Genomic DNA, 24,822 nt, shown 5'->3' on the forward strand with positions numbered 1-24,822 from the left:
CCGCCCCGGCCGGCCCTGCCCGCCCCGCTCGGTCTCTGTCCCGCCGGGGCCCGCCCGGGGCCACCCCCATGGCTCCTCAGAAGCACGGTGGAGGAGCGGGGCCCAGCTCGGGCTCCGCTGGCGGCGCCGCCGGAGGAGGAGGTGGCGGCGGAGGAGGTGGCGGGTTTGGGGGCTCCGCCGCGGCGGCGGCTCCCGGCGGCAAATCTGGCGGTGCCGCCGGCGGCGGCGGCGGCGGAGGAGGAGGCAGTGGGTATTCGGGCGGCTCCTCGGCCTCCTCGGCAGCGGCGGCGGCGGCAGCGGCGCTGCCCCCCGTGAAGAAGCCGAAGATGGAGCAGATCCAGGCCGACCACGACCTCTTTCTTCAGGCCTTTGAGAGTGAGCACCGGGTCGCCGGAGGAAGTGGGGGCCGAGCCGGCGGGACCGGCCCGGGCCGCCGCGGAAAGGGCGGGAGGAGGAGGGGAGGGCTGTGGGGAGCAGGGGCTTCCGGGGGTAAACACGGTCGGGGGATGGAGGGAGGGAGCGGGGCCCGGGGGAGGCGGGTGCCGGCGAGGCCCGGGCGGAAGCGCGGGGAGCGGGGCCGGTGTGCGGGAGGGCGGCGAGAGGCGCCCGGGGCCCGCGGGGCGGAGGGCGAGGGGGTGTGTGTGTGTGTGCCCGCGCCCAGCGATGAACTTGGTTCTCAGTAGCACTTCCCATCAGGCTTTCGGGGCGCCTGCTTCCCTTCCGTCCTCCAGCAGCCCCTGGACGCTCTGGGCAGTGAGAGGCGAAGGGGCCCTTTCCTCTTTGGCCTCTGCCGTTTGAGTCTCTTTCAGGGACAGGACGCGATTAAGAGTTCGCTGTACTTGGTTTTTCTTTGTTTGGCACTAATTTTCACTTAGTCGAGGTTTCGTATTGGAAATTGACCTTTGCGACCCAGGCATCCCCCCTGTATCAGTCCCACATAGGAGAATCCCCCTGAATTCACTAGAAAGTTGTGTATGGAAGTCTGGTTTAAAAGCACAGTGGAGCAGTAAACTTAAGTTGTGCTAAAAGATTTCTGTGTAGTTGCCAGGATTTGAAGGGAATTTTTAATTCCCTACTTGAAGACGTGATCCTGTTTTGGGATTGGTGCTGTCAATGCTCACACTTGCTGTAGACGGTGACGGTGTTGGAGTTCTTGGTGTAGTCTGGAATAATGTGTGGCCGTTTGAGTCTCAGTCCTTTTAACAGCACTCTGTGTTCAGTAAATACTGTGCTGCAAATGGGTCAAGTGGCAGACTCGAGTTTTAAGAGCTTTTCTCAGTGTCAGTGCCCGAAGTGGAAAAAATTCTTCTGCCCGTGGCTCAGTATGTCAGGCAAGGGAAGCACAGAGCTGAGCAGGTGGGGATCAGGAGGAATCTACAGTGTAGATATACATACATATTATATACATAATGATAACCCTGTAGTGCAAATATCATGGCAAAACTGCAGTAAGTAAATACTGGATTAAAAAAATCCTAACACGTGTAGTATTGAGTCACATTCTTCCTGACTGTTTTTGTCCCTTTTCAAGGTCATGTGCTAGGAAAAGATAAAAGATTTATTTTAAGCTTTTGCTGAGTAATACAGACCTGTGAGACATATGTCTCCATGCAGGTTGAAGAGTGTGTTTTAGAATTTTTCCACTTGGGAAAACTAACGTTGAAGCAGCAATGTGTTGCCTTTGAATTAAGTTACATTCTCGTGAATGTAACTTAATTTTCTAAACATTAAGAAATTATAATTATGTCATGGAGTTTTTGAGACTGAAGAACCTGGGGTGTCTTTTTCAAAGTTGCGACTACTCTGTATTTTCACTTTGTGGCAAAGTGTGCATATCTTAATTTCTTTTATCTTGATTTGAAAAATACAGATTTTATTCTGATAATTTTCATTAAGCAGATTTTTCCTGGCTTTCATCAGACTTCTAAAAGTAAAAACTGTGATCATTTTAAGATTTCCTTCTCTAACAGTAATACATATCTTTAATTATGTGTTCTATGGGGTCTTACATTCGTGTCTGTAGAAATAAGACTGAATCATGTCTTTAAAAAGGGGTAAAGGACATAAAAAGCTGTCCTTTTCTACTTCTAATTGCAGAATTCCACACAATAAGGTTGCCAGCTATTTGAAATAAATGTTTTGCAGTCATATGAAAAGAAAATTTGATATTTCTTTAAAAATGAACTTTGTTTTCTGTATGTGGGAAATGGAGGCAGTGTTGCCAGCCTTAGAATGAGCATCAATGCATCGTCTATTCTCTGTTTTTCTCTCCACTTGATGTGTATTATCAAGTCATTTATAAGTTTTTTGCTTATGTTACTTAGTGAAGTTGGCTTTTATTTCAGTTTATTTCAGTTCTTATTTCCATTTAGTTTGGAATTCTTGTTACAAATAACGGGGTTCAGACAAAACTCTTCTTGTCCTGATTTAACTTAACTGGTTAAAACTAAACTGAAGATCTTCCTCTTGTCTGTAGGCAAGTCTTGATCCTTTGAATGTTGTTTCTCAGACATGTTTGAGATGATGTTGTGCTTTAGTGTCCATTTTGTGAACAGTTGAATTATCTTCTCTCCTTTTGCACTTGGAAACAGTAGTTTCTTTACTAAAAACAATGTTAATTGTCCACCTTAGAATGATCCATAATGGATCATAGTCAAGTGACAGTCCGTGTTCTTGTTTCAGTACCTGCTGCAAGTGACCTTGGTACTTGCCAGAAGTGTAAAGCAATCAGAATCCAAATTGTCTGACTGTGTAAATTTATTGTGCTATTTTGGTATCGTAGCAGATGTGTTTATTGACTTCATGAAGAAAAGTTACCTATGTGACCATAGCTTATGATATGTTGAGATATTTTTTCTGTCCTTTAATGATATAAAGCATGTAAGAAACACATTCTGTGGAAAGCAGGAGCAGTCAGAGTTGAGTTGTGACCTCTGATTTGTGGCACCTTAAACAAGAAGTTGCTTTGTGTTGTAGAATTGGTGAAATAACCTTGAATGTGATAATTTGGAGTTATTTGGACATTCTGATGCTTTACTTAATAGTTTTTTTGATAACTGTTTCAAAGTAATTGCTATACTAAGTTAGATACTTTTTATCTTTACAAGACTGTCTTTCTGGAGGTATAAGTTGCATTGGATAACACGTGTTCTTTTTCTCAGAACCAACACAGATATACAGATTTCTACGTACCCGGAATCTAATAGCAGTGAGTAATTGGTTTTACCACTCCTTTACTTTGCACTTTTAGAAAAATTTAATTTAAGCATAACCATTTTCTATTTTCTTTTCCCCCCTGCAGCCAATATTTTTGCACAGAACTCTCACTTACATGTCCCACAGAAACTCCCGAACAAATATCAAAAGGTAAAATTGCTTTTGTAAAGTAATCCTAAAATGTTCACCATGTAGCAGAAGTCCAAAAAGGAGTGGAGGGTGGCGTCCTGTTTTCTTTTCAAGGAACTTTAAAATGCATACTTCAGTGTACTGTTGATCTCTGAGACCTAAGAGACTTTTTGCAGTGTTAAGTGTACGTGTAGCGTTATCCATGTGACTTCTGTGAATACTGGGAGTATTCAAATGTGGGGAGCTATCTGCAGAATCCTAATTCTACCGTGTTTGTTTTCTGTTTTGGAGAACTTATTAAAAAAAAACCCAACAAAACTGTACTACATCTCAGCTCTTGTAATCAATGGTGCTTAATCATAATCATACAAAATACTGCATTTTTAACTAGCATGACTACTTGTCTTTGAAACCAAAACCTGAATGAAAAACTATTTTGTATTTGGGTTTATTATTAGCTATTAGCTTTGTTAATTAGTTGTGAAATAATCTGGTAGTTATTTTAAAAGCTGGATAATAAAGCAGGTCTGTTTGTACTATTTTAGAAGAACAGCAAATACTTAAAAGAGGTTGCTTTGAACTGGATACACCTGAGAGATGGACTTCAGTTTTGATATTGCAAAATAGTCATTCCTGTCATGTGAAGTGCTACAGCTGCCTGTCAGTGGACCTGAAAACACAGAAACACTGCAGAGGGACAATGCAGTGTACATTATTTATTAGCAGAATCACGAGGCCCTTCCAGTTACTTACTTCCCCTTCACTGAAAATCCTTTGTTACAGTTTAGACTTACGTTGTAACCTGAACATTTAGTTTAAAATATTTTAACACCAAAGTTCTTATAGCTTAGAAACAGTTGCTGTGGGACTTAAGTATGACAAATATGCAACAAAATGTGATTATGCAGACAATTCTAATTTAAACTTCATATTTATATCTAAGGGAGGTAATATTTGCGTGATCTGTTGATCATTAGAATTTTGCATATTTTTATTTAAATTTAAGGAGCTATTTAGGACAGTATTGGATCTCTTGGATATTGTTTAATGTTCCTGCTAAGAGTTTTAATGCCACAATATAAATTTTTCTTAAAAACTGAATCCATAGCATACAACTTCAGATACTTAGGACAGATAATGATCAGATTTATTTTTTTAAACTTGAAGTTGCAGCTTACTTTTTCTTCCAAAAGTTACCAAAATGAATTTTTTACTCATTTTAAAGTGAGTCAGAACAAAATTTTAAGAAATTATTTTCAGGCTGTTTTGTTTTTTGTGGTTTAGTTTTGTTTGGTTTTTTCTAACTATAATTGTTAGAAGTTCTTGCTTATAACTTAGATTAATTCATTATTGATTGAAATGTGTATGCTACCTTAAAGTGTTCTGTTGGATATCTATCGTACTTGCTGGGAAGCAACTGACAGTTCTTTGCCTGTGTACTGTTATCCACTGTTCCAAATTCCAGTTGATTCAGCTGCACAAGTAATTCTTGGTTTCTGTTTGAAACACACTGATTTTTACCAGTTCCCTTAACACTTTGTTTTAGAACTGTGAGTTTAGTTGGGAGGTGTTCTAATAACAGATTACAGCTGTTTCTTTCAATAGTTCTGACAATGCTGACTTACTGAAATCATGCTTGTAATTAGGTCTAGGAAGATTAAAGAAAACACTTCAGTATGTTTTCTTTATAAAATAATGCAACAGAAGTGAATGAGCATAGTAGAAAGGGAAAAAGCCAGAAAGTAATTGTGAAGTGTGTTTCCCCTGGGTTCCCTCTGCCCTTTTCATGCTCAATCAGTACTATGGCCCTTCTCTTTCAGCCTACTTAAAACCACAGAAGTTGTAATTTAAAGGTGGTTTGGACTTAGAGTTTGGCAAAAGAGTCTGAACTGCACTTCCTGAGGGGATTAACAGGATCCTTGTTTGCTGATCTGTGCTGGTAAATACTTACAGATATGTGCAAGACCTGAATCACTATTCTTCATTCAACAGAAGTAATTAAGGTCTATGATCTTGTTGTTTTGGTGAAAAGGGGACTTTAAAAGAGAAGAAATATCTGAACTAGAGAAAATTGTCCTGTGGTTCATATAAAGAAAAATTGATGTTCTGGTTTCAGTACAGTGAAAATGATAGTAGAGTTCTCTTCGCATAGAAGTCTTTTCTGGAACTGCATCACTGTTAGCCTGCTTACATGGACTATACATATACATTAATTTATTCCCCTAGGACTCCTAAATGTTGCCATTGTAAATTGCTGAAAATTGTTTTGATTTCCATTTCAGCAAACAGTATCATAAGTAAAATATAAAGAACTAATCTCCAAACTTAATAGACCTTACTTAAAGAATAGTAACTGGCTCCAAGTCTTTTACGTCCAGCTCTATGATAGTCTGAGAAAAATGCCAGACAAATTTATCACTTGGAGATAAGGAACTAAAACTGCATTTTTACCAGGAAATTATCTATTGACATTGCGCCACATGTTTAATACTGAGAAAGTTTAGTTTAGAAAACCTGGACTGCTTAGAGCATAGGAAAATGGTCATAGGGAATAGTTGATGGTTATGTGTCAGCCTGGGCTGAAAAGGTATTGAAGTTGCTGCTTTTTGGAGAGGTGATGGGCTTTGGTCAGCTGACACTTCATGGAGACCAGAACTCGGCTTTGTGTCTGTGGGTCTGTCTTCAGGTGTTAGTATATTATTAGACTTAATGATAGTGTTGGAAAGAAGTTACTGACTGTTAATAAAATTGCTTCACATACAGTATTTGGATAAAGGAATAATTACATTATTTATTGGCAAAATAATGGCGTGCTATTATGTGACTTCTAATACTTTGCTAATTATTACTTTTCTTGCCTGGAATAAGAGTGGGTGGAGAAAGGAATGCACAAGATGCACATACTTGTTACACAAGTAAATGCTCTCTTGAAAATCCTGAGTGTGAGGGATGGTTATTGCAAAAACTTAATTTTGTCTTTTTTGCATGGGAACATGGTAACATAAATAGTAATTAATTTTAGAGAAATTTCTGCTCTTACAAGTTAACTTCTTACAAGTTAACTTCTATTTTTAGTTTCTCTGCAAGCCATTTTTTTAGGAGGGCTTTCTTGTTTTGACTAACCTGAGTCTGGATTTAGCAAAGGTTGTGCCACTGTTCTTTTTGGATCAATGATGGTTGTATACTAAGTACAAGTTGTGTCAGATGTTGGTATATTTTATGAAAGATTGTTAACTTTCCCCCATTCTGGGATCATATTTGTCTCTTAGCTGTTTTTTGGCTCGTCTTCTGCTCATGACATAACTTTGCTCTAAATCTGTTTTAAGCAATTCCTCAGTCTGGAGAAAGCCTTCCAAACTTGCTGTCCTGCAGAACAGTGGCTGCAGAGCACTTACCTTAGAACCTGAAACTTTTAAGAAATTGCTCTGTTCTTAGCACCTCTTGCTTTAAAATTGACCACTGCAATGTTTATTTTAACAATCCTGTGTTTTAGTGTAGGTGAGTCCATTCTTCAGTCATATGTGTGACTCTTGGGCTGAGAAGAGCTTTGAATCAGTGATTGTTTACTACACAAATCATAATTGTTTTTCCCCTTGTTATCTGAGTGCAGCTCTGTAGTTTTTGTTGCCCAGTGTTGCTGTTTAGTCACCATGAGATGTGTAACTCAATCATTCACGAGCATTATGTGCTGACTGCAGACAGAGTGACATCAGTGTTTCTTCAGTCAGGGTATTTCTGTATACAAATGCTTCCCACTTCCCCAGAACATGGCATTGCTCCCTCTGCAAGAAATTCAGTGTTTGGCAACTGTTTATGTCCTTCTCACTCCATTTTTCTAAGGTATAAATGTAAAGGTAAGGCGCCCTCACACTCTTCCGTTGTCACTGTAGACAAGTGCAATTCTGTGGGCATCTAGATCCAAGAGTTAACTTGCCTTTAATGAAAAAATGAAAGACTGTTCTGTAACATGTTGAATAACTTCTGCTCATGAGTGAGCTTTATTTAGCAATGAACATGAAATTGTATGTATGGTAGAACAGGCTGAACATATGAGTATGAACAGACTGATGTCAGAATTACAGAGAGGAAAGATTTGAAGTGATTATTCTGTATGACATTGTTGTCATTGGTTGTCATTGTCCTGTTTCCTGTGAGTGTGCTCCAAAGATAGCTTCCAAATTCATTGCTCTTTGCATTGAGTCCATTTAATAGAAATGTGTGGAGAAATCAGGGTTTGTGGTTTTAATTAGGCTTTTTACTCTTTTGTCCTATAAGGTTTTAAGTGTTTTTCATTATTATGATCAAGATTAAAATAGTAATGACTGAGGGGCTGACATGTCAATTTCTGGTACGTACAAGTTATCAGTAAAACAGGAAGATTTTCTTTGACAAAGCTGAAATATGGTTAAACATGTTCATTGCAAGGGTTTCAATATGTTGCTGTTAAATTAAACTTCTTACTAGCAGTAGGATTACTGTTGCAAGGTCTGGGTTTAATTCCTTGTATTATTTTTGATTCCGCTTGAGAAACAGTTGTGTCCCTTTTAACACAGGCAGGATATTAGATCTAAAAAAGTATATATGTGTCTAAAGGGTCTTTTCTGAAGAGGAGTCTAAAATGGTATATATAGACAGTTTTAGATGGAAAATCAAGTCAAAGCTCAGGCTGAATACATTTTCTTGCTGTAAGTTGTGGGTACATATATATGTGTAAAACTATGCGCTTTGCTTTTTCCTCACAGGAAAACATTCAAAGTAGATGACATGTTATCAAAAGTAGAGAAAATGAAGGGAGAACAAGAATCTCACAGGTACTGTCCTGCTATATACTTATGTGTGTGAGTACATGCATGGGCTGAATCAAAAGACCTTTTGACTCATAAAGTGCAAATGATAGAGTCATTACTTGAAGCAAGTAGTTGCTGTTTGAAATGTTGTTTCCATAATCTTAAAATGTATGTATGTACGCTGGTCACTTAACTTGGAGAAAAGCAGTACTGGGACAAACTTTCAGTATTTGTTGTGGCATCTCTTACAATGTATATAGAAACCTCAAATAGGTATTTGCCTTGTTTTTAGAAGTGCCAGTTGTGTCAGTAAGTAATCTCTGTGTGTTGGAATTAAAAGTAAAAAAATGAGATGGATTTGGGAAAATATCATGGAGTTTTATTACTTGGAGTTTATGTTGTTGTATAATTGCTGTTTTTAACCTGCTCTTTTCCCGCCGTGTTTGCAAATCATTAGACTACTTCAGAGGCAGCTAGATAGAGTGTAGTCTGAAACAAACTTATAAATTGTGTTCTAAGAGGTTTTACAGATTTATTGTATATTGCTTTTCTTAATTATATTTTGCTCCATGTATTGTGGTTAGTTGATTTGTTGAAACAACATAAAATATTGGTTTGTGTGTGTTGTTTTTTGTGCTTTCCAAAGGATCAAAAATGTGCTTTAGTGTGGAAAAGTAACATAGATAAATGATGCAAGTTGGTGTAGAGAAACCCCTTTGAATGCTTGAGCTATTGGGCACTTCTGTTGATCATTTCAGAGCTCTTGGGAATGTTTGTGTTTAAAAATAAGTGTGGAGTGTCAGGCTGTATCTGCCTGAGAAGTGAAGGTGCACGAAGTTGTGTCTGGTGGTGTAGTGGGACAGATTATATTCTCTTCAATGTGTGCTTCAGAAACACTAAGTGGTTTTGAGGCCCTTTTTAATCTAGATTTATGAATAATTGTTTTAAATGGAAACCTGCCCTGAATTTTACAATTTAAAATAAGATGGGTCTATAGTCAGCAGAAGAGTCTAAGCTGTGAAACAAAAGAGATGCAATTATTATTTTGATTTTATATGGTATGAATGATATGGACTTGATGTAACTGATTGTCCATTTCTAAAGGTACAGGTTCCCCCATGTAAAGATTCTCATTACTGAGCTTAAAATACTTGGTTAGGTTTTCTTTCAATCTACACCAAGCCCATTCAGGGTGAAATTCTAGAAAATTTCCACCAAAAGTGAACTCTCTTGCTGATGGCTGTCCAACAAATGTGTTTGCCTGCCTGTGAAGGCAAGATCTTCTCTCTTCAGGGAATAGTCTTCTACTGTAGTGCTTAAATTTTATTTTAATGTATCAAGTCATAGAGTACACAGAGAGAATGAGTCTGTTAGGAGAAAACCGGTGTTCAATTCTGCATCAACTGCTGTATCCCAGCAGTTTCTGAGTTAAAAGGATAGAGCACATCATTAGAGTTCTGTACTGAACATCAGTGAAGTGATTGCTGTGAGAAAAAAACCACTTATTTGTTCTAACATTTCTCTTTTTTTCCCTCTTTTTCCTGTTTAGCTTGTCTGCTCATTTACAACTTACATTTACTGGGTTCTTCCATAAAAATGGTATGTTTGCCAATTCATTCATTCCACTTTTAATTTGTATAACACCTTTGAAATTAGTAAAGATCTTTGAGGGGGATATTTGAATGTTTCTACTCTCTGCCGTTTGGATGCAAGTTTTGATTTACTTGTTCAGCCTATCTCATTAATTGTAATAAAGTAGTACGTTAAATGTTGTAGTGTAATTGTGATGTTAAGAAGATAAGAATTCAGGATTTTAGTCAAAACAGTGATTTTGAGAAATACTTCAAGCCATCATCCATTCAAACAGAAATAGACCTTGAGGAAAGTGATTCTTTCCCAAAGAATTTGATTTTCTGGGAGTAGTCTTTGGTGTTTGAAGTAGCTTTAAAAAAACCCACAGCCCTCAAATAGCTAGAAGATTCAGTGGTCTCTACTTTAAAATAGAAATGTAAGAAAAATTTGTCAAGTTGAGTCTAGGAGTGAAGGAGAGGCCATGTCAAGAAATATAAAAGTCATGGAAATTATATTTTAGTGGCTTGAAGTCATTCCATGGTGTCTTTCAAGCACATAAGGATTTGCCTCTCAATATCAAAATTGACTTCCTCGACCAGAATGAAGAGTTCTATTGCTCTGAGAGCAAAAGCTGTTTGTCCAATAAATTAGAATTATATTTTTAATTTTTTGGTTGCCATTGCTGATCACACCACTGGCAGCAGCTGCCTTGAAGATTACAGGCTCTAGGAAATTTATTGTGCAGTCTCTGAAACAAAGTCTTATTTTCCAAGACTTTTTTTCAAGTTTGTTCATGAGTACTTTAACAGCTATTGTGCATTTATTTAGTCTTGCATAATATTTAAGGGGGGGTGGCATAATTTTGTTTTGTTTTCCTATCTCATAGCATTTGGTTCTTAAACCCAAATTTTAGGTTTGCAAGCTGTAAAGAAAAAAAATTGGGAAAAATAATTTGACTCATACGTAATTAGTGTGTTCCAGCTGTCCTTAAATCTGCCCATAACATTTTTCTCTGTTACAAAAAAGTAACAAGCTTGCTCTTTTAAACTTTGGAGATCAGTTATATCTCTTAATCAGCTAATATGAGAATAATTAGGATATATTCTCAAGTGGAAATTTGTAGCAAGTTTGGGGAGAGTTGAAACTTAATGTGGTTAGAGATCTTTATACCTGGGAGGTGCCTGTGGTTAAAAGTAATTACAGATGGATTTATATCATTGAATAGATCTTTGCTTTTTCAGAACTTAAAATACTTTTCTGTTTAGATAAGCCATCGCAAAACTCAGAGAATGAACAAAATTCTGTAACTCTGGAAGTACTGCTGGTGAAAGTTTGCCACAAAAAACGAAAGGTAAAAATGATCTGACAAATTATTAATATACATTAAAGCAAAATGTTTACCTGCTTCTGGAATATCTAAGTAACACTGCCATAAAGTGATTCTTCTGTTGAAATTAGCCTTTAAATTTAAGAACTAATGTATTCAAATTGTTTTCCATTGGATTTTGTGCTGCTTTATGAGAAATGAGTTTTTAAAAACATTCAACTTGGTTGTTTGAATTCAGCTTGTAAATCACATCCACTCATTGTGAATTTCATCCACTTCTGGTTTTACCTCAGTTTTTTTTGTGTGTCACATCATTAAAGTATTCATTCTGTTGTGTTGTCCAGAGGCTTAAGGAAACCAAGCAATCACAAAATCATAAAGTAGCCTATGTCTTTCAGAGTTTAGGAGTAAAAAGGAACAAACTGTAATTGTTTTGAACTCCTCAGTCATCCGCCAACTCTTGTCTCTTTCCTTGCTTTTTCTGTACCTGTGGTTTTTTAACTTTGATTATTTCAATTATTGCAGAGTTTAGCTACCATAAATTATAAGCAATTTTATATTTATTTTTAAAGCATCTCTGAATTTGCTTGCAGTTTTAGCTGTGCTTATTTCACATCAGCTGGCAAATTACCGTCCCAACTATGGGAGTATGGGAGGCTCACTAATGCTTTAGGTTTTAGCCAGAAAGGGAAAGATTTGCAGTCAGAGCTGTGTGTTCTTCCCTAATGCTAGGCTGATTTGACAGGTTTTTAAGAATTAGTACTGTTTCTAGCCAATTTTGTTGTTATAATACGGATAAATGTAGTGAGATCAGGAGGTGCTAATGGTTATTACAAATGTTTTGCTGCAAATTTTGTACTTAGGCCATCTTGTCTTGTTTTCCCAATTCTACACGATGTTCAATGATCTCTTTGAGAGATAACTGAATATAATAAATCATATGTAAGTGGTTCTTTATTTCACAGATAGCACAAAGTGCACTTTGAAATATTGCAAGAAGATAGGAAACCCTTAAATATATATATATATACACAAAAATTTTAATTTCTTCAGGTAAACAAGTTAGTATCAATGACTGTTCTACAGCCTCTTTAAGTGCCTCATGTTAGTGTTATTTTAATCACGTAGAGAAAGATGGGTTATGCCAGAAGGGGTTATAGAATGCCAGTTTTATTTACACCTACAACTATCTGGGTTTGCATTTAAAATCTGGGATTGTTCCAGGTTTTTTTATTTATATCTGTTATAAGGCTTATTATAAGGCTTATTTTCAAAAGTTGGCAGAACAAGTACAGTTCGGAAATGACATCAATTTAAATACTTGCTGTCTTTACTTTGAAGTCTAAGAACCTGACCTTATCTTTCTTGTTTTGCTGCAGGATGTCAGTTGTCCAATAAGACAGGTTCCTACAGGTAAAAAGCAGGTGCCTTTAAACCCAGACCTCAGCCAAATAAAACCAGGCAACTTCCCATCACTTGCAGTTTCCAGCAATGAGTTTGAGCCAAGCAACAGCCATATGGTGAAGTCTTACTCATTGTTATTCAGAGTCACTCGCCCAGGAAGGAGAGAATTTAATGGACTGATCAATGGCGAAACTAATGAAAACATTGGTAACTTCAGCCATTAAATCTGCTTTTGCAAGGTTTATCTTGTGGGCACGCGTGGAGTTGTCTTGATGAGCAGTGTGGGTCACACTGTGACAAGGGCCAGTAATAACTGAGTGATTGAGCTTTTATTTGATTGCAGTCTCTTTTGAGATGGGGCTGAAATTCAGCTGGTAGCTAGAAATTGTGCTTCTGGTTTTGTGTAAATTTAACACCACTTGTTTCTAACCTGATGCTGAAGGTGTGAGGCAACACTGTTAGTGGGTGAACAGTGCAAAAGAGCCTGTGGTCACTGAGTATCATTCCTCCACCAACACTGGTCACTACTGACTCACTGTGGGTTCTAGCAGAGTTTTTCAGCAAAACTAAATGACAAGCCAGTAGAAAAATACCTCAGTAACAAATTTTCAAAAGCTATTTTCCTAATCCTGTTGAGAAATGTTAAAACACAAATGTTACAGCCTTGGAGAGTACATGTCGAATGAGAAACTTTATTTCTTACTATTTTTTAACCATGAGAGGAGGAAGATCAAATCCCAAAGTCTTTATACTGACAGAATAATACAATGAAATTTTAAATACATGAGAGAACATACCTAAAATATAATTACTGTTAAGCTAAGTGCTCTTTTATTATTGCACTCTTTTATTGTCCTTCTTTATTGTATGGCACATCTGACACAATCAATAGCCAGTTATATTTGTGAGTGCACAGAGACTGTTGGATCTTTAGAATCCATGCTTATATAATGATTGAATACCATATTTCTTATGTGCAGATGTCAATGAGGAGCTTCCAGCTAGAAGAAAAAGAAACTCTTCAAATCGTGAAGATGGAGAAAAGACATTTGTAGCACAAATGACTGTATTTGATAAAAACAGGTAATATTGTAAAAACAAATATAGCTTCTATTAATCATTAGAAATTTGATAATAAACTTGGTATGTTCTTTGTTACAGTGTAGGTTGTCTTTGGCTGCATTTTAGTTATTTACAATGAGAACTAGGCTTGTTATGTTTTTATAAAAAACCTACAGGTTTCATAACACATTTTATACTGAGACCTATCCAGTGATTACTGTAAATGATTCCCATCTGTGAACTTGAATATTGTCCTGTCAGTTTGCATCAGTTTGTCTGTTCCTTGCTAGTTTTTGACAGGTGTAATTTCTCTGGTTCTGTTAAAGATGAGTGACAGCATAATTACAAAGTTAAACAAAGACAAGGTCTCTGAAATACCCTTACTGCTTACATTCTGTTAGAAGGCATAATTTTTTCCATGCCCACACTGTTGCTGATGTAGTCAGAGGTGTCATTCTGCTGACAGCTACAGAAGACATCAGTTCTCCATTACTACAGGACAATCAAACAAGTAGTTAAAATTGTAACAGGCTTACTTTGTCATGTAGCTTAATTATTTATTATCATGTTACTACTTAATGTATTTCAAAGAAGGTGGAGTGGGGTGAACTCATGTGTCAATAGCTTACAGCACTCTAGATCCAGTTCAAAAGATAAGGACCAGATTATTTCCTGGGTGGACATTTTAGTTGTTTGTGCTGCAAAGGGTCATAGTGCCAACAGCCAAAATACAGTACATGAAAATAAGAGTTCTTTCCATGGCAAATGCAGGTCCAGGTAGGTAGGTATTTAGGTGATTTCTTTATCAATAAAAATGAAGCTTGAAGAAAAATCTGCTTAAACCAGCTCCAGCTAATTCTGACAAAATGGTTATTTATCCAAATAGGGTTTTAGAAATATATTTTGAGAAGTTTGGTTTTTGAAGAAATGTCTTTTTCTAATCTGTATCTTCTTGGAAGTCTTGACAGTATTTTGTTCTTTTCTATTACTTAATTCCACTGGAGAACTTCAAAATGCTAAGCAGGAACCATTAGATGATTTTGTAGTGATGATGAGCAAGAGCATTCTCAGGCATGCTGTTGTATAAATGAGACTGATTTGCAGCAGAAGCAAATCATGCATAAAAATGTATATATTTTTGGTTCAGTCTTTAATATTTTTCTTTGTTATGGATGATGTTTGCCTAAGATTTAGACCTAGTCAGATAAATTTGCTTGAAAATATGCCTTTAGGTTCATGGAAGTTTAATGACTGTGAAATAGTGCATTTTAATAGACAAACAATAAAGGAGCTTTTTTACCCATAATACATATTTTGTCTTGACAGACGCTTACAACTTCTGGATGGGGAATATGAAGTGGCCATGCAGGAAATGGAAGAGTGTCCCATTAGCAAGAAAAGAGCAACATGGGAAACGATTCTGGATGGGAAGGTATGGACTGTTTTAGTGGCCGAGAGACCTGTCTTCACAGGAAGTAATTCTTTTTGGGAATGTATGGACATGCATTTTAATTCAGCTCTCAGTTTAGAAAGCCTTGGGTACACTGGATCATTAATGCAAGCAGATGTCAGCTACTGTAAGTATGGCAGCTGTCTCTTTTCAGTGACGTCTGAATTCCTGACCTAGAAAATCAGGCTATTTAAATGCTATTCTAACGTAAGTTGGATATATCAAAATGTATTCTAAGTTGGACATACCAAAAAGGAGCAAACTGCAGAATATTTAAGGGGAAGAAAGAGAAACCAAACAGGTGTGATCCTATGTACATACCTTAAGAGAATGGTGATAAAATGTAATGATGAAAAGGATGTATCAGTGTAGGAGGAAGGGCTGTGAAGAGAGAAGTTGTTGACTGAGGTGAATTAACACTCAGTGATGCAGTGACTGTATGTACTTACATAGTCATGCTCACGCGTCCTGGGAGAGTATGAGTTGTAAGTGATTGAAGAGAAGAACTTGAAGATTCCAGATGGTTGCAAAGTATTTGTGTCTCAACATGATCATATGATTATGAAAAAAGCAGAGATGATCCAAATTATATAGTAAAAGTACAGTTATAAGCTCAACTATCCTGATTAGCCTTTACCTGCATTAAAATAAATTATATTAGTCTACATTCTGTGAATATTTTCTCATGATTGTTTTTGTAAAGACACTTATTCTACTGTTTTGTTTCTTTTTAATTTCTCCCACTCTCCAGAGGTTGCCTCCATTTGAAACATTTTCTCAGGGTCCTACACTTCAGTTTACTCTTCGTTGGACAGGAGACACAAATGATAAGTCTACAGCTCCTATAGCTAAGCCCCTTGCAACACGAAATTCTGAAAGCCTCCCTCAAGAAAACAAGCCCAATTCTGTTAAACCTACTCAGACTATAGGTAAGCAAACTTTGGTGTTGCTGCTGAATAATCATCTGTTTAACCCTTGTGTTAAGCAAGGGCTTACTGGTGCAGCTGCTTCAGGTTCTTCTCAACAGGAAAAAGCAAAACTGAGTGGGTGGCTTTGTTGTATCCCATATTTTGTACTTTTTTATGGTTAAAAGCTAAATATCAGGACAATATTGAAGTGATTATATACAATGCTTGTAAATCCTGCTTTGAAATATATTGGGGAAAATCCATCATTAGGATTTCTGGGATTATCTGGTTTGCCCTACTCACTCCAATTAGGGTTCTGTAAGTTTCTGGATTTATAGGTGCCCTCGTTTCAGGTGGAATAGAGTTAATTTTCTTCTCAGTGGCTGTTTTAGTGCTGTGTTTTGGATTTAGGTTGAGAATAATGTTGATAACACTGATGTTTTAGTTGTTGCTAAGCAGTGTTTAGACTAAGTCAAGTACTTTGTAGCTGTCACACCACCCCACCAACAAAGAGGCCAGGGGACACAAGGGGCTGGAAGGAGACACAGGTGGGACAGCTGGCCCAGACTGGCCAGAGGGATATTCCAGCCTGTATGGCTTCAGGCTCAGTATAGAAACTAGAAGGAAAATTGGCCTAGATGCCATCTTTATTTTGTCTCACTCCCAGTAGTTTGTGACTTTGAATTTTAGAACCTTGTGTTGGCAGGTAGAGCTCAAGGACATTTGGAAGACTTAAGTTGTACAGAGAGCAACAGGCTGCACCTGTTGTTTCAACACCTATGAACACACCTAGACTCTGGATTGATACCCAGTTCACTTCAGAATAATCAGCATTTCCAAGCTTGTAACTAGATTGGGACTCAGAGAGTAAGGAATCTCCTTGCTGTAGAAGTGCAGTGCAGTGGTTCTGTCTCCAGGCTTGGTCTCTGGGGCATGCAGTGAGGCACCACTAGTGAAGAATTGATAGTGCTTTGGAGAACTTGTCCAAAATGGCATTTCAGTCTGAGTTTGGTGATGTTTTGTAGATAGAGTAGTGACAGCAAGGAGATTACTATTATGAGAAAAGCACTACTTTTCTAAACATGGTTTTTATGCAGTTGTGTTACAGTAAATGTTGAGAAACATAATGGTGAGACTTTCTAAGAGTGGTGATTCTTTATGCTGCTTTTAGAGCTTTAGTGTGATAAAGAAGTGAGAGCAAGAAGAATTTCACCCTACCTGTGCAGAAGTCAATGTCTAGAATGACCCCTAACATCCTGAGCCAACCTACAGGCATCTTTCTCTTTGGAAAGAGTACAAGAATATTTAAATAGGCCTTATATCTGTTTCCTGCATTGAGTATTTTACCTGAGCTAGGGATTGCAGACACTTGGGCTTCTTCCATTAAGATGAATGGCTGTCAGTGCACACAAACATGAAGTAATTCCAGCAGAACCTGGGAGGTCCTTAAACTTTTGCTGTAGAAATTGTTCTGCTTTCTCTTTACTTCCTTATACCAGACTTCCTTTTATTTTAGTTTCTTGGAGATCTGTATTGTAATTTGTTAGGTAGGTTTTATGCCCAGACTTGTAAAAGAAATGAGAATTGAGTTGACTAACTCTAGAAGCTGTATGGTAGTTTACTGTAATAAATGTAGAGTCAATAGGAACATGGCAAGACTGCATTACCAGTGTAACCTGGAACCCATTTTTTCTTCCATCAGAAAAGCTAAATGTTCCAGTAAATTGATAAAGTTACAAGCTAGAGCAATCTTCCCAAATAGTATAGCCAACTCCTACACACAAATATACCCTAGTGTAATGTGCAGCATTGTAGGGTATTTATTATGGTTCTGCTGTTTGCAGTGTCTGAATATCATGAGAGTGAAAACTGTACAAAACTTCTATCAGAGCTTCTGATAAAGATCCAGTGCATCTTTCCCAGTGGTACATAAATTTGGTGGTGTTGTTTTACTTTGGCATATTTCCCAAAGCAGACCAGTGGAATAAAGGCATCAAAGACTTTCTAAGTATGGCAGCTTAAACTTTGCTGTAATTACAAAGTTCTGAAAGTAACTGAGCCACAGAATTGGGATTTCTCTGATGTGGTGCAGGCTAAAGTGTCAGGCCTGTCTTTTTCATACAGCAAGGAAATTTTATCTTCTTCTTAAAATACTAAGTACAAAATAAGTGCATCTTCTAAAAGTTAGGGCAGTAGAGCTGAGCCTGTTTTCCTATCTTTATCATAATTCAGAAGCAAGTAGGGTCATTATTTGGTTTTTCTTGAGGGCAGATTTATAAACCTGCTTCGTTATGTAGGGTTTCCCATTAGCTGTATGAAATCAAATACTCTTATAGATTAAAGTGTATGGAAAAGACTTCAAAGCAACTGAGCAGTGCCATTACATATACAAATAGTGGTCAAGGGTTAAAGTCTCAGTTAAATATTTTTTGTGATTACTTATATTTCTGCTGCCTTTTAAGAGACTTGTGGAACTTCTTAAACTGAATTTAAGTGAAGCGTTTGAATGCAGTAATCTGAAAGCAGAGATGGTTTTTATTTCCCAGCTTTTAGTTAGACATAAAGAAATCTCTGTTTAAATGGAGTAAGAAAAATGTTGCTTTCTACCTGACCATTTTTAGCTTCTCTGAATGATTCTCCAACACTGGAGATAATCTTGTGTTAGAAGTGGGTTTGCCTGTAGGTTTGTGAGGGAAGCTAAACATCCAGACTTGCTTGTTGCTGGTGGAAGCTTCTTATGTCAAACGAAATTCAATTAACCTGTTTCCTTCAGCAGCAGTGCCCTTCTCAGAACTTCCATACTTGGGTAAGAAACAATGTTTATCTGTTCCTCTGCACCAAAGAAATGCGTGTCTACATGTGTTTTTTTTCAGCTGTGAAAGAATCTTTGCCTACAGACCTTCAAACAAGAAAAGAGAGAGATGTTTTAAATGAACCTCGACAGAAGTTGCGAATATTTTACCAGGTATAGGAAATGATCATTAGAGGGAAAAACCAGAATCTAAATATTGTGCGACATTAAAATGTTTGTTTGGGAGCTGGGTGGAAATTTCCATTCACCGTTTTAGTGGATGCCTTAAAGAGTCTCAGATTCACAGACTGAAAGCCATTCCAGACTCTTTATGGAAGTATTCTAGAAACTAATCTTCCTGGGGGCACATCCAATGTTCTGAAAGACAAAGGACATTCCTTGTTAGACCTCTGGAGGGGGACAGGTGGTTCTCCAGTGGGGAAAAAAAAAAATAAATTGAAATACCGTGTTTCAGTACACAGAGCTAATACAGTAATACTTAACTATTGCTGTTGAGGTCTCCTGTAACGACATCCAGCTCGGTTTTGGGGATTGGAAGTTAATGAAACTCATTTGGTGCTAATTCTGAGCTGCCTGTTCCTTTGTTTGCATCAGTTCCTGTACAACAATAACACGAGGCAGCAGACCGAGGCCCGCGACGACTTACACTGCCCCTGGTGCACACTGAACTGCAGGAAACTCTATAGTTTACTCAAACACCTTAAACTCTGCCACAGCAGATTTATCTTTAATTATGTTGTAAGTAATCATTTTTCAGTTCAGCACTATGAAGCTCTGTACACTCTGTCACAGATACTACAAATGCAGGGATTCTGTTTCCAGCTTAGTAAGTTGTAGGGTTGTATCTACATGTTAGAAGCTGCTTTCTGTGAATGTTTGTGTGTTAAATGGAGTAGAAATATTGTGGGGTTTATTTTCTTTCTTTTTTAAAATATATATATTAAATAATGCTGACCACTGGAGCATTATTCTTCATATGGAGAGAATTATTATTCACCATCATATTATTCACCATAATGGAGGCTGAATTCTAAATGTAGCTACTGCTTTTGCATCAATGTGTGCTTTGATGTAAAAAGCAATGTAATTACATTGGTTGGAAGAATCTTGAATCTCTAGGAAATACAGAAATGTAAGCAATCCTTAGATTTAGAAATTTAGCAATCTTTTGCTGATATTTTCCTTAATATTATAATTTGTTCTGCATGGCTTTATATAAAACAGTAAAATAGTACAGAGCAAGGAAGCTTCAGTGTAATTTGCTTCTAGAGGTTAAAAATTATTTGGGTGTTCTGAAAGGAAACTTAGAGCTATATCAGCTGTATCAGGTTATTGACAAGGTGGTATTTAAGATATTCAGAATTTAGAGATGACTCATTTAAACCTCTTGATGCGCTGTCATTACTGTCTACTGAGTGTTTGCAACTGTGCTCCAGTATCATCCAAAAGGTGCTCGGATAGATGTGTCCATCAATGAGTGCTACGATGGCTCCTACGCAGGGAACCCTCAGGACATCCATCGCCAGCCCGGCTTCGCCTTCAGCCGCAACGGGCCCGTCAAAAGAACTCCAATCACACACATCCTGGTTTGCAGGTAGGGAGCTGCCAAACATCTTCTGTGTGTGGGTCACAGAATCAGCTATGCTGGAAAAGACCTTGGAGGTCATCAAGTCCAACCTATGGCCTAACACCACTTTATCAGCTAATCCATGGCACTGAGTGCCATATCCAGTCTTTTTTAAACACCTCCAGGGACAGTGACTCTACCACTTCCCTGGGCAGCCCATTCCAATGCCCAACCACTCTTCCTGTAAAGAATTTTTTGGTCTATAAACCAGATTTGTGAAACATGGGGATTTGTGAGTCTGCAGGTACATATACACAGTGCTAAATTTCACTGTTATGACTAAATATAATGTAACTGAAGGAAGATAACATCACCCATGATTTTTCTGTATCTTTTCAGTTGAGATACCTGTTCATAACAATGTAGCTTTCTTTAACTTTTCTTCCCCAAACGGTGAAATTGGAGGGTCAGGAGCTGTGGGGTTTTTAGTACAAATTATTTAATTGCTGGAGATTTCCCCTCTCCCAACATTTTTGCAGGCTGGAGCTTAAAATAATTTGTGTTAATCAGTGACAAGTCTCAGCTTTTGCATCTTTGATGTGCTGGTAACAGTGACTTTGTGTTTGGCAGGCCAAAGCGCACGAAAGCGAGCATGTCCGAGTTCCTGGAGTCAGAGGACGGAGAGGTGGAGCAGCAGCGGACGTACAGCAGCGGGCACAACCGGCTCTACTTCCACAGCGACACCTGCCTGCCCCTCCGCCCCCAGGAGATGGAGGTGGACAGTGAGGATGAAAAGGACCCGGAATGGCTTCGGGAGAAAACCATTACTGTAATTATTCTGTTTGTACAAAGTTATTTTAAGTGGATTGTGGTTTTTAAAAGATGGTCTGCAGTTGTTTTAAGGAACAATTGGCACACGTGAAAATTCTGCATTTTAGGAGCAGGAAATTTTGCTGAACTACTGTTGATGGAAATTGATGGAATCAAAGTTTGTTTTTTCAAGTATGCCTTCAGTTTGCAAAGTTAGTTCAGTCTCCTTGTGTTCAAACAAGTTTTCTTTGTGGCTGCTTTTCTCCTTCAAAGAGGAGATGCTGGAATCAGGAGCACACAGTTTGGGCTATTTATAATAAGGATATAATTTATCATCAAAAGTCTCTACATCAAATGACATTTTTCTAACTTTTCTGACTGCAGACCCTGAATTTTCTAGATATATTTTTGTGTGTAAGTTGAATTTTGGGTATGCTCTCACTACTTGGCCACAGATACGCAGTTTTGATGGGTGTGTTTGTTTCTTTTCCTATACTTCCTCCCAATCTCCAGCAAATTGAAGAATTTTCTGATGTTAACGAAGGAGAGAAAGAAGTGATGAAATTATGGAATCTTCATGTTATGAAGCACGGGTATGTTTCTGTGCTTAGTTTTGATACAAAAAAATTACAATATAGATTTGGTTATCATTTTGCATTGCAATTCACTAAATACTTAAAATTCAGTTGTCTCAGTTGTTTAGGAAAGGGTCATTAAAGGATAATTTGTAATAAGCTTTTGAGAGTTTTAAGCTTTTAAAAATGTTCTTGTGCCTAGTAGAGTTTGGGCTTTGAAAAGAAGAAATACTGGACTGTGTAATAGCTGCTCTATGCAGTTAGATTGATAAATCATGTTGTAGAGTATCTTTTGGGTTTTTAAAATGTTCTGCTTGCATACTGATGGCTTTCTTATTTGACAGGTTTATTGCTGACAATCAAATGAATCATGCCTGTATGCTGTTTGTTGAAAATTATGGACAAAAAATCATTAAGAAAAACTTGTGTCGAAACTTTATGCTCCACCTGGTCAGCATGCATGACTTTAACCTCATCAGCATCATGTCCATAGACAAAGCTGTGGCCAGGCTCCGAGAAATGCAGCAGAAGTTGGAGAAAGGAGAATCGGCTTCCCCGACGGACGAGGAATCTTCCGAGGAACAAAGTGGGACAGCAAATGGATACAGTGAAAATACCGTGAGAGAGAGGATTTCAGAAGTGGAAAGCATCTCAGGTGTCACGAAACAGAGCAAGAAGCAGAAGCTCTGAAGTCAAAAGTCAATTGTCATTCAACGGACAAGCATTGAAGTGACATTCTTAGGGTGCATGAGCTCTATAAAGAATTACACACAGAAATACAGAGATTCCAAACAGGCACTGCTGGATGGAAGTAAATGATTTCAACAAGGATGTTGTTTAAACAGGGTTTTTATTCAGTTACTTATGCAAGTACTACATGTATATTGGTTTTGGTGATGTAATGACAATATTCTAAGAGTTTGAGCATGAAGAGCAATATAAAAATCTTTTTGTAATTTTAGTAATTAGTGTCTTAAGAACTTTATGGAATTTACATAATTTAAGTATATGTAAAACTGTTTTTATATTAAGATTTTTGCATCTGTATCTGGCTGTTTTTCCTACCATGAAGTTGTGAAACATTAGGGAAAGGGGATTGGGATACAGTTTCTGCTTTTCTTATTTAGAAATTCTCCAGCTTTTTGTGAAAATAACGTCTGACTATTTACAGTTTAACCTTGATCCTTGTATTTGAAATCATTTATCAATTGATCGTAAATTACAAATCAATTTCTTTTACACTAAAAATTATCAAAGTTGGCAAACTTAGCACTTCCTTTGTCTTGTGCCTGTTTGGAAAGATCTTGGCTTTTCACATTCCAGACACAGCGAAGTACCACCTTGGCTTTTTGAGGTTTAACCAGCAGTTTGGGTTTCGTGGATAATTCTGATGTATCGATCGCCCAGTGTACCATTTTAAACTTGAACATTTAGCTCCTTTATATTTTTATTACACATTTACACAGCTACAGAGAGGATTTGGATGCAGTCCCTTGTGCCTGGGGTTGCCCATCCTGGGGTGCCATGCTAAGGCCGGAGCCTCGTGTCCGTCTGCAGGCGCTGTGTCGCCAACTTCCCGCAAAGTTCTCGCCTCAGCACAGACTGCAAGGCCAGGCCGTGGGTTTAGCTTTGGCTTTCGAGATGCCACTCTTGAGGGAAAAATGCACTGTAAAATCGGACCAGAAAATGTGTTGCACTTCTTATGTAAGTATTCTGTGATGTATTGTATTCAATACAGATACTAAGATGCTGACTAAACTATATTTGAGCAGTTTTGCACTGCTGTTAACACATTTTACGCATACGTTTACAGATTTTTTCCAATGGAAAGTGGTTTCACTACTGGTACAGTATCAGCACCGAAGGGTTTTATTCCAGCAAGCACTGTGGTTGAGTGACATCACCTCAATTTTTTATTATCCTTAAAATATTTCATTTTTCATATTCTTTATTTATAAAGGAACAATGCTGCTGTAAATACAGGTATTTTTTGTTTTTTATTTCATTCCATCACCATGAGATGCAGTTCCCTATTTGTTGAAGGGGTATATAAGCTTTCTAATGGTGTCTTCAGAAATTTATAAAATGTAAATACTGATTTTGATGGTCCTTAAGATGTGTTTAACTGTGAGACTATTTAACTAATGGTGTGGATGTGATTCGTCATCCAGTATTAAGTTCTTAGTCACTGATTTTGTGTACAAAATAGGAAAGAGGGAAACTGCAGCTTTTCATTACAAATTCCTTGAATTGCCAGCTCTCTTTGAGTTTTAGCAAACTCTAATTATGCCTCTGGATAGTACATCATGCATTTCTCTCTGGCTTTAATTTGCTAAAGCTGTGCACATATGTAAAAAAATAGATTATTTTAGGGGAGATGTAGTTCTAGAATTATTGCTTATGTCATTTCTTAAGCAGTTATGCTCTTAATGCTTAAAAGAAGGCTAGCATTGTTTGCACAAAAAGTTGGTGATCCCCCCAAAAATAGTAATGAAATTACTTCTGTTCAGTAAACTTTGTATGTCATGTCAATTTATAATAAAAGCTGAAAAAATCCCCTTGTTTTCTATTTATAAAGATGCCTTTTCTATTTGTACCTTTAAAGATGCCATGTAGGTTGGTTAAAAAGAATTTGAATGGTACAGTAGATGTAAAAACAAAAGAAAACCCTCCCCCCCAAAAAAAATCCCTAAAACGAGTTCAGCTGTTTAAATGAACCATTGTTTTTCATTAAATGTTTTGTTTGAAATAAGCTTTTGTACATGAAGTTCAGTGATACAAAATCTGCCATGATGGGTGTCCAGTCATTACATGTGCAGAGACCTCAAGCAGCAAAACTCTCTTCTGCATGACGTAAAATTTGTGTTCTCCTTTGCCAGATTGCTACAGCTCTACTTAAGGTATCTCCATAATTTCCAGTGTTTTAACCAGATTATAGTAACTTTCATTCTTCTTTCTTGGGGTAGAATTTAAATACCTGAGATGGGTATAAGTGCTTTACTGTGCTGAACTTTCATTTATAGAAGTGCAAATGAAACATTGCTTGTGTTGTCAGTTAGAGAACTAAGATTTGTGTTGTTTTTACATGAAAGTGGTTAATTTTTCAGACATTTTACAAAGTATTTGGCTTATATGGAGTAAAGTTTAAATAGGTGTCGGTTAAATCCCATTTCTCTGGGCCTGCAGAGGATGGATGCTCCAGA

General features: G+C 37.6%; 1 protein-coding gene across 1 annotated transcript; it reads left to right on the forward strand.

Moving 5' to 3' along the window:
- Positions 1 to 11: 11 nt before the first annotated feature.
- On the forward strand, positions 12 to 24,175 carry SUZ12 (SUZ12 polycomb repressive complex 2 subunit). Its single transcript, XM_086857404.1, has 16 exons — positions 12 to 375; positions 3,162 to 3,208; positions 3,302 to 3,366; positions 8,088 to 8,156; positions 9,682 to 9,731; positions 10,970 to 11,055; positions 12,411 to 12,642; positions 13,416 to 13,518; positions 14,824 to 14,929; positions 15,699 to 15,876; positions 18,729 to 18,820; positions 19,262 to 19,405; positions 20,104 to 20,261; positions 20,865 to 21,063; positions 21,558 to 21,637; positions 21,964 to 24,175. Exons 1-16 carry the CDS (start codon positions 69 to 71, stop codon positions 22,307 to 22,309), a joined length of 2,262 nt encoding a protein of 753 aa, XP_086713530.1. The 5' UTR covers positions 12 to 68; the 3' UTR covers positions 22,310 to 24,175.
- The last annotated feature ends 647 nt before the right edge of the window (positions 24,176 to 24,822 follow it).

This window comes from Cyanistes caeruleus, chromosome 19 (assembly GCF_971803275.1).
Source record: "Cyanistes caeruleus chromosome 19, bCyaCae1.hap1.1, whole genome shotgun sequence".
In the NCBI taxonomy this organism is placed as follows: Eukaryota; Metazoa; Chordata; class Aves; order Passeriformes; family Paridae; genus Cyanistes; species Cyanistes caeruleus.

What these genes read in the sequence shown, in the direction of transcription:
- SUZ12 (XM_086857404.1), top strand. Translation starts at nt 69, where the DNA reads ATGGCTCCTCAGAAGCACGGTGGAGGAGCGGGGCCCAGCTCGGGCTCC. An exon ending in TCCCGAACAAATATCAAAAG is followed by an intron (nt 3,367 to 8,087) that starts GTAAAATTGCTT and finishes TTTTCCTCACAG; the next exon opens with GAAAACATTCAAAGTAGATG. An exon ending in TAAACCTACTCAGACTATAG is followed by an intron (nt 15,877 to 18,728) that starts GTAAGCAAACTT and finishes GTTTTTTTTCAG; the next exon opens with CTGTGAAAGAATCTTTGCCT.